The 10,251-nt window shown below is 45.1% G+C and overlaps 1 protein-coding gene across 4 annotated transcripts in view; it reads left to right on the top strand.

The window, feature by feature from the left end:
- Nucleotides 1-8,654, top strand: part of spata20 (spermatogenesis associated 20) — a 49,255-nt gene extending 40,601 nt beyond the window's left edge. For all 4 annotated transcript variants that reach the window (XM_030078058.1, XM_030078059.1, XM_030078060.1 and 1 more), the window contains exon 16: nt 7,442-8,654. In XM_030078058.1, the coding sequence (XP_029933918.1) occupies nt 7,442-7,636 (195 nt within the window). In that variant the 3' untranslated portion in view covers nt 7,637-8,654. The remainder of the gene's footprint in view (nt 1-7,441) is intronic.
- Nucleotides 8,655-10,251: the final 1,597 nt, after the last annotated feature.

The raw sequence follows: 10,251 nt of genomic DNA on the forward strand, positions 1-10,251 counted from the left end.
ACACACACATACACACAAAAAACAAACAAACTTGCTAATATTCAGTTTCGCCCTACATTTAGACCATCACCAGTGCCTGATGAAAACCCCTCTCCAAAATGTCAACTTTTCAGCAACTGAGATAAACAACTTTGATCTAAGCTTGACCACGATGGGTTTCTGAGCTTATCCAGTGGGCTTTGAAAGGATTTTAGAAGCCCTGGAAGCTGGAGAGTTTTCTCAACTCTTAGAGGATCAGATCATTCTTGAACTGAAGCTGAAACTTCAAAAACTAAGTTTGTGAAAAAGAAATATATGATATATTTTCTGCAGACGAGTAGTGTATATTTGTCAAACAGTGAGCCACCTTTATCATATCAGTTGCACGACATGACTTTTGATAAAAGGCCAATGTCAGTCTGAAATTTCAATCTAAACTTGTTTATACCCCTACCTCTGCCTGTCTGTTCTTTTCTTTCCCAGTCACCTTTTTTCTCTCTCTCTCTCTTTCTCTCTCTCTCTCTTTCCTTACTTTGTCTTTTTGCCTCGATTTCTTTACCATGTTTTATGTCTTCTGTCCTTGCTAATTTTCTGTCCTGTGTCTCATCTTGCCCTGTGTCTCTCATGGTGCAAATTCAGATGAATTCATGGCACTGATGGTGAAGTCGGTGTCAACGCATGACTGATAATTTGTGCATGTGGCTCCGCTGCACCATCCCTTTGTGTGTGCACGTGTGTGTGTGTTTCTGTCCTGGGGTGGCGGTCCAGATGCCAAGTTGTTATGATGACTGAGTGGGTCCCCGTCTGTGTGTGTGTGTGTGTGTGTGTGTGTGTGTGAGAGACAAAACGACAGAGTGAGAGGGGATGCAGGGAGTAAATCTCCTCATGCTTGGCTGCACACCGCGCTATTCACAGCCACTGGCATTGCTCTTCCTCAGGTATGACAGAGCTTCTCAGATGTGTGTGTGTGTGTTTGGTGTGTTTTGTGTCAACCCGCCAGGTTTTTGGGTCTTCTGTGCTGTCAGAGGTTGGCCTTAAGCCGTGTGTGTACTAGCTGGGTTAGAAACCAGGGGAAAAGAAAACATTAAAATGGTTCAAGAGTTTCTGAAGATATATGTACGCGCATGTGTGTGTGTGTGTGTGTGTGTGTGTGTGTGTATTGTCAGCTCAGGTACACTGTGTACTTTTAAAGCGTGTTAGCCTGGCTGGCTTGGCAGAGTGAGAGAAAGAGTGGGAGGGAGCTGTCACTGTAAGGACATTTAATGGGTGGAAGCTGCATGTGTATATGTATTTCTGTGTGTGTGTGTGTGTGTGTGTGTGTGTGTGTGTGTGTGTGTGTTTGTGTTTCAGGGTTGCCTAGAGTATGAACGGATTAACCTGGTGGGAGTTTGACTTCGCTCTCATGTGTAGCCAACTGTGCTGTCTGCAGCAGCTTCCCACACACACACACACACACACACACACACACACTCACACACATCTATATTGCATCATACACATTTTACACAGCACAATATGCAAGACTACACACACACACACACACATCATCCAGATAGGTAAGCGTGCCAAGCATTCACTTGACCACATTCACCAACCATGTATATTCTCAGTTTAAATCTCTCCCTCTTTCTCGCTCAGTCACACACAAACACACACACACACACACGCACTCACAACTACAGCATGCCCTGTCTAATCCCTGGGGGGAGTGTGTCGAGTGTGTTGTTGTGACATAGGCAGACTATAGTGTGACCTTTAAGAGCTGTGCACTATCGCCTGGATGTGGTCTGAGCTGTGGGAGGTGGGGAGAGACGGGCTGAGGCTGTCGTGGAAACAGAAGAAGAAGAAGAAGAAGAGTCAAGTGGGACAGGAAAGGTTCAGCTTGGCAGGGAAATCCTCCTCTTGTCTCCATGGCAACGGTCACACTATTCTGACCACATTCCATCACACTCCCTGCCCGTCTTTCCCCGTGTGTATGTGTGTGTGTGTGTGTGTGTGTGTGTGTAAGGGAGTTCACAGCCAACCGTGCACAGTGCTTTGTCTAAATCCAGTTTCCTGCTACAGCTTCCAGTCAAACTGACTGACAGCCAAGCCTCTGCTCCATCCAAGAAAAAAAAAAAAAAATGGAATCATCATGCAAGGATAAGAACTGTGTCTAACAGGTGCAGCAACTTGTGTGGAGAATGGGTAACATTCAACAGAATAGCATCGCTTCATTAGCCTCCAAGGAGAAATGTTATTTGTCGGACAGCGCATAAAGCAATAGACAATAGAAATAAGTCTAACATGCAGACAGTGTCCCATAGCAGGGGACGGGCAATATAACCCACCGATGCTTTCTTGGCATTAAAAGTGCAGATGGCTACCGGCACAAATGAGCGTCTAAATGGCTGAGCGGAGCACTCGGGGGGCATGGAGACGGCCGGCGAATAAGAACGGAGGGCTCATTGAGACAGGATGGAGAGGATGCAGACAGCTCTGCGTGACGGCCTGTATGATAGCTGGCTGGCAGGCTTCGAGGAGAGGGAGGAAATGCCTGCTCTAATGGTCAATGTGATCACCGAGTGAAATAGGCAGGCTGCCGGCAGGGGCTTGCTGAGACTCCTCAGTCCCTGCCAGCCGCACAGCAATGTGTGCAGGTCAGAGTGAGAATTGGTTTGGGGCGGTTTGATTAGGGGGAGTGACCTGGTGTTTCGAGGGCTCATCCTATCACCTGCAATCTAGTGCTGAAACGATGAGTCATTTAATCATTTTAACAATTTATTAAATCAGTGTACCATTTGATAGTTGCAGCTTCACAAATGCTGAGGTTTGCTTGCATTTATCAAATTCAAGTTTAGGGTTATTTCGAGCCTTCAGTCGCTGTTGCAGTCTCACAGAGATTTACAGCCTCACAGTTTATAGAAAACAAAATGACCTGAACCCTCATAACAGGCAAGAAAAAAAAAAAAAAAACAGCAAAAGCCAATAGGGCAAAAATGAAAGAAGTCATGTGAAGGATCGCAGAGAAAGAGAAGCGCCCTCCAGGCCAGCCACGAATGCACAGGGTGTCGAGCGGGCAATTATTTGCTGTAATCAGACAAAGTCAAGTAGTTGAATGAAAACAAAACAAGTGCATCAAATCAAAATTAGAATAATATTCCAAAAGAGTAAACAACAAAGAAGCAGACGTCGCATGAATCAAGAACAGGCAGCAGGAGCAGCAGCAGGTTCTGGCGCAGGCAGACGACACAACAGCACATGATGGTGATTTATCCATTTTATTTGGTATAAAATAAACATTACCTCTTTTGGCTGCTGATCAGAGCAAGTAAGCAATTTTAAAATATAGCTTTTGGCTATAGAAACTAGTGACTGGAATTTGTCGTCATTTAAACACTGTGTAAACAAAATGATCCGCTGATTAATCGAAAGAATAATTAATAGATTAATCAACAATGAAAATAATCTGTGCTTGCAGCCCTAACAGAGTTGATCCCTCAAGGAAGTGTCCATCAACCGCCATCCGTCCTGTCAGAGGGTCAGCCCGGTGCCTAAAAACATAACTCTGCCTGTACCAGCTTCTGCTTAGCGTTTCAGAGTGATCAAACTGTAATGTAACCCGACAAGCCGCAGCATCTCAGATGTCAAAGCAGATGTGTAAACAGATGTGTTCGCCTGCACAAACCAAAGCAAACAAAACTAAATCAGTGACTCAGATTATTTCATTTTGGCACAGTTGAAATGATAGCTTGGTGGTTTGGACTCAAATATTTTGTCTGTGTGTGGCAATAAAATAACTAACTAATCATATTTCGGGTTAATTCTTTTGAAGAATTATTATTATTTTTTAAACTCAAACACTGACCTAAGACAAACAAAAATCCTATACTGTGTGAAGATCATGTGAATGCCACAACTCATTATATCCTGCTTAATTACCTACTGTAGAGCATTATTTATTTGGTTCATACAATGCATTAATTGCAGTAGCCACATTTCATATTTCATTTGGCATATTCACTAGACGTGCTGTCGGTGAACAACAGCAGCGTGTATTCCCAAAATGACACCTTGTGTGACGACTCGACAAATTTGAATTTGAATAAAAACCATCACAATTAATATGATCGCAAACTGAATCATGAATTTCCCCCGGCAAGATTTTAATACTGTAAAGGGCATTTGAGGTTTTTTTTTTTTGTTTTTTTTTTGAGGATTTAATTACAATGTGTGAAGCAGTCTGGGCAACTAAATGTCAGTACCACCAGTTTATCAGCAGGTGCTTCTATTTCCACCAGTGCCAAGTTAATGTGGATTCTGAAACAACCTCAGCAAAACGTTTATTTATTTATTTTTATTTTATTCGCTTTTTTTGGGGTTGTTTTTGTTTTGATTGTACAGTAGCTGGCATGCACTGAACACTGAATGGGTTTATTGGTAGTGTAATCAAGGGTGACAGTGTCCACGGGGGTAATTGCAAGGACAAGGAGGTCAGATGTGTCTCATGCAAAGATCAGCTCTGATGATCATCTGGTCCTCAAACAAACCAGCAAAACAGGACAAGGACAAACCTCTTTGAATGCAGCAGTGCACAAGAATCCAACAAAGCCTTGCCTTAAAGTAGAATCTAGTTCACAACAGACTTCACGTGTCCATTCTTTGATATTTTCAGTATTTTGAGTATTTTCTTTGTGTGTTTCTTTCTTTGTTTATGTATTCATATCGGTCTTCAGTCCCCCTTATCTCGGCCTGTGTGTCACTCTTTCCTGACAGCATCTCCACCTGAGATGTGTCACTAAACCCGGCTCCTCCGTTCTTTCTTTTTCTCCACGCTCCCTCCTTCCCTCCATCACTCGCAAGTGTCTGCGTGTTGTTTGTGTTGTCGTTTATTCCTCTGTGGCGAGTCAGGGGTGGCGGCGGGCCAGGAGGAAATGACACGTGTTTGACAGGAAGCCGCCTCAGGGACGGACAGTGCAGCCCTCTTTAACCACGCTCTGCTGCCTGTCCAATACCAGCAGCACACACACACACACACACACACACACACATTCAGGCAGATATGAAGAGGGGCCATAGCTTTCCATCCACCTGTGCCACCTCAATCATTCAAATGTATTTGTTTAGTTTTATTTCTTTTTTTGATGGCGATGGGGTCGCACTGATGTTGCTGGCACACACTCATAAACAGCTCTCCTAAAAATAACATAACAAAGGAACGAAGGAATGAGGGTAGTGTGTGTACGAATGTGTGTGTGTGTTTGAGAGAGAGAGAGAGACAAATATGACAATTGAAGGGACATGGGGTTTGATCAATAACAAAACAGCGGGACCCCCTCTGGTGACTCGTTCCCTGCTGAGATGCCCCACTGACTCGTAATGTTTCAATGCAGATCCAAACCCCATTATAAAACTGAAAGTAGAGATGAGAAGTTTGCTGTCCATTTTTAAAAACCTGAACACTGCGGGTGGGAGTGACACTAGAGTGTCTGCAGTTTCTTAAAAAGTCTTAGAATGTCTCAAATTGAAATGTTCAAATGTTAGACCATAAACATCATTAGTCTTGAATCAGAATTGATCTAGTTCTTCCAGTCAGCTGTTCTTATGTTATAAAACACTAAGGGCCCTATCTTGCGCCAGACTCCCTAAACCCGTTTTTTAGGGATTTAGCATTGCGTAAGAGGCGTTCCCCCGCAAAAGTTGCTATCTTGCGCACCTGCCGTTATCCGCAAAACACCTCCGCTACCCGCTATATTATGCATAGGCGTGTTTTGGGCGTTACGCCAGTTAAACCAATCAGTGTGCCAGGTGCCATCGCCTTTAAGGGCAGGCTGCGCTATCCTAAATCCTAAATCCTAAACCCGCGATGGAGAGAGGGAGGTAGATTTTCTCAGGGGTTCTACTGAGGCTACAGCAAGTTGGCTTTATATACATATTATATATTATAGTATAGGCGAGATAATTCGGGAGGTGGAGCCACATGTGTCCAAGTGGACGTGTCACAAGGTTGTACTGATTGAGTAAAATCCCCGGGTCACACCACACACACACACAAGAGGCAGAGGTGGAACTATGTGTAAACTAATTTATTGACAAGGTAGATTGGGCAAATAAAATATTAAAAATAAAAATATAGCACAGCTGCTGGCTTATGATAAAACAATAAAACGTGCTGGCGTACGTGTCCAATTAAAACACTCTTTCCTCTAAACAGTCTATATGAGTAATATACTCAGTCCATTCCGGCGGCGTCCCGGTATCAGTCCGACCGCGTGCGTGGCGAGGCTCCGTCGGGGCGCGCATTGAAGCCGCCTGGGCGCGCTCTTGTAAAAGCCCAAAAGCGGATAGCGGGTGGTCCTGACCGCCCGCTATCTGCTTTCCCTAACGTGTGTGCTCAAGATAGCAATTTTAGGGATAGCACATGAAACACGCCCACGGACACACCTCAAGGCACAAATAACGGAGTCGGCATAATGTACAGCGGGTAGCGTGGGCGCAAGATACCGTTTAGGGATAGCAGAAGCTCCTAAATGCGCAATTCACGGGTAGCGGGTAGTGGCAACGGGTAGCGGGTGGCACAAGATAGGGCCCTAAGTCTACATCTGAACCTGTTATTGACCTGCTACACTTACCTGTTGCCAAAGGATTTACTGCAGATTAACTCAGTTCACTTTATACTTACCTGTCTTGTTTCACTGTAGAGAGAAAGCCAGGAAAATCCTCCAACTTCCCTGTTCCAAAAAAAAAAAAAAAAAAGCAATGGTTAGATTTATTATACCACCTTTGATGTGGCTATCTAATCTAAGAGTTCATAGAGTCATTTAGTAAATTGTTGACCATATTCATACCCGAAACATACCTTCTGCCATGCACCAAATAAATAGTTCTGGCCTTTATACTGTGCTGCACCAATTTTCTGAGACCTGAAGACATCCTGGACATGTGTCGCGTGTGACTGTGTTTTGAACAGGGGCAGATCTAGACAAATATTCATGGGGTGGCAAGAGGGTGGCATGGAGACTTTAAGGGGTGGCAGAAATATATATGCTGATTTAATACCAAACGATCACATATATCAGTATTTGCTTGGAAAACCCCCAAATGAGGATATTTTAACTCAAAAACATTCTATTATTGTGGTACATGAGTAAAGCATTGAATAGAAAACCAAAAGGTGGCATTAGAAATATTTATTTATTTATTTATTTATTTATCAACCCCTTAAATAGTGGGAGTGTCATCTTTTGCTGCATTTACTTGCACTCGGACATTTGACTCTCGTAACAGCGAGTTTCTGAACAGCCACAATTAAAAAATAAATAAATAAATTGTCTGAAATTGGGGTGGCAACTAGGGTGGCAAGGCATTTTCCTGCCACCCCCTAGAACCGCCTATGGTTTTGAAGTCACGTGAAGCATGATTCACGATGCTCTTTGCTTTTCACCCGATTAAACTCGTATCTTCCCTCCTCCCTCCCTGGCAGGTCCTGATGCTGGCCGACGGAGACACGGAGGACTTCCTGTACCAGCGCTTGCCCGTCCTCTCCTCCCTGTCCCAGCAGGGCGGCGCCGCCACAGCCTATGTCTGCCAGGACTTCACCTGCGCTCTGCCCGTCACCGACCCCCAAGAACTGCGCCGGCTGCTGCTGGATGAACACATGCAGGCGGAATTAGGATGAAGGGATAGACTGACTCCAGTTTAACAGGATGGTTGTAATCCCTGTAGACCACCATCGTCCAATACATAACCCCCCGGCTACGCTAGAGTTAGCTTACTTTTCCTTACTGTGGCTAGCCAGTCTAGCTCTGCTATGTATTAGCATCCCTTTAAAACTCTCTGTACGCTACAGTGGCGGCAGCAGGAGTGACTGAGGGCCGACTCGGGCCCCCATCCCATCACTATTCCACACCTTTCGCTCTTATAGTGTAGCGCTAGCCTGCTCTTCCGTAGCAATACTAGTAGCCCACTCCTGTATCAACCTAACAGTCTTTCAGAGATACTTCATCTATCAGCTGGACTTTGTCATGGTGGAAATTCAGTTGTAGGAGACTATTAAAGTCAGTAACTTCAGACAATGTCTTTGTAAAGATATACGCACAATCGCGCACCAGCAGTGGCATCCTACTGAAAATATGTGTTGTCCCAGCTAGGGAGAAGAGTTTTAGCTTGACCAAGCCTAGAGGTGAAGTACAGACTTCCAACAGGCCGTTATGGCCCGAGAACCACTAGGATGAATTGCACTGAGAATTTCTTTTTAGGGTGAGCAGAATCTGTTTTGGGTGAAGGCAGGCCTGTGTTCCAGCTCCCACTTGCATGTCACATGAATATGACAGTGGAAGCCTGTGTTTCCATGTGGCTGGCTTGGTTTAGTGTGTTTCTGAATGCATGTGTGCATTGTATGTAAATTTATGGAGAAGGTCAGTACATTTTGCTGTGTGTGTGTGTGTGTCTGTGTGTGTGTGTGTGTGTCTGTGTCTCCATGTCACAGTGAATGAGCTGTCCTCTGACGAGTCTCCGTTTACCATCTGCTCTCAGCCCCATTTATTTGTCTGTTATTTCACTAACTCACTGCATCATGAGATGGTTGCTCTCCATAGTGTAGTGCCCAAACTGTCTTTGATCGTAAGGTATGGACAACACCAACACACACCATGTATGCACACAGCAGCCCTTAATCAATAAAGATGCTTCCTTTACCAGCTGTCTCTGTCTGATTTTGGAAATGGTGCTTTCTGATACCAACCCTCACTTGTTTTAAGATGTAACAGAACAAATGACATGTTGAAATGGATTTTTGTGATGCTCCTTCTCTCTGTGTGTCTCTAAGTAAGTCCAAGATGGGGAAACTCCAGCAGGAATGTTGTTTGTGTGTGTGTGTGTGTGTGTGTGTGTCCCAGCAGGCAGCCTATCTCCCTCCCGCTCTATAAATACACATCATACAGAGAGATACCCACTGCTGTGTATTCTTTTCTTGTCTCTTCCCCCTGTAGGCTGAGGGAATGTAATGTAAACTCTTTGTGACTCTGCGCATTACATAGAGAGAGGAGGAGGAGGGCATCTGGGAGTGTGTCTGTGTGTGTTTACGTGTGTGTGTGTGTTTGAGACAGATGGGTTGGCTGATGTTGGACGCCGCGGCGAGGGAGTTTGTCTCCGAGGGCTTTGGAAGTGCGGAGAAAGAAAAACAGAAGCAGAGAGGGAGAGGACGCGAAGGGAAACTCGGCGGACGCAGCGTTTCCATGGCAGTCGTCGTCCCTCTCGTCCTCGTAAGAGCCGAAAGGAAACGAAGGGAGCTTTACCCATCGACATGCTGCAGGACCACCTAGCCGTCTGCACTCATTTACTGTACCTCTGCATCCCCTTCTTCCTCTCTCTCTCTTTATCTCTCTATCTCTCTCTCTCTCTGCCCCCCCCAAACACCTCCTCTCAGATTCAGCGTGGGCCTTGTTGCCTCAATGAGGGAAGTCATCTTGGCAGATGGGCGCTTCTGTGGAGCAACGAGAGATTGCAGATTGCACAGAGAGAGAGAGAAAAAGAGGAGAACAGGGCGAGGAGGAATAGAAAGTAAGGATAAGAGGCACAGAAATAGAGAGAGGGACCCCTCTGTTCCATTTTAGCTCTGTCATGTCCTGACCTCGGCTTTCTTAACCTGTCACACCGGGTACAGTCATGCTTTTTGTCACTTTGGCTCCCTTTCATATATTCCCTCAGAACGCCTCCACACTCTCTACTCACACTCCTCTCTCTCTCTCTCTCTTCTCCCTCTCTCTCTCTATCTTTTGTCACCAACACATCATGCCCTTCCCTCTCTCATCCCATCTGCTTCACCACAGCTTTTTATAATCAGATTAGAATTACTTTCTCCTCATTGTTTTCCTCTCCTTTTTTCCCGTTAACACCACCCCCGTCCGCCCCCCAACACACACACACACACACACACACACACCCCTGTGGTCACCCTCCTCCCCCACCCAACCCAGCAGTCCTCTTGTTACCGTGCCGCACTAATTGTTTTGATGAGCTGCACCAGCTAAATTTTAATTAGTGTTGAGATTAGGGGTTGACCTCGGCTAACCTGTTGCCTTGGTAATTATGAAGCTGGAATCGACAAGCCACCAATTCGTGCATAATTTACACATTAAACGTGTGTGTGTGTGTGTGTGTATCATCATTTCATTTGTTTTGACAGCCCACTCACAGATGGGAATGGGTCTGTGGAAGCCTGAGACTATTTATGTCCATGCATTTTGGGCATGGGTGTGCATTTGTGTCACATTTTGATTGCAAGGTTTTTTC

Source organism: Myripristis murdjan, chromosome 19, assembly GCF_902150065.1.
Source record: "Myripristis murdjan chromosome 19, fMyrMur1.1, whole genome shotgun sequence".
In the NCBI taxonomy this organism is placed as follows: Eukaryota; Metazoa; Chordata; class Actinopteri; order Holocentriformes; family Holocentridae; genus Myripristis; species Myripristis murdjan.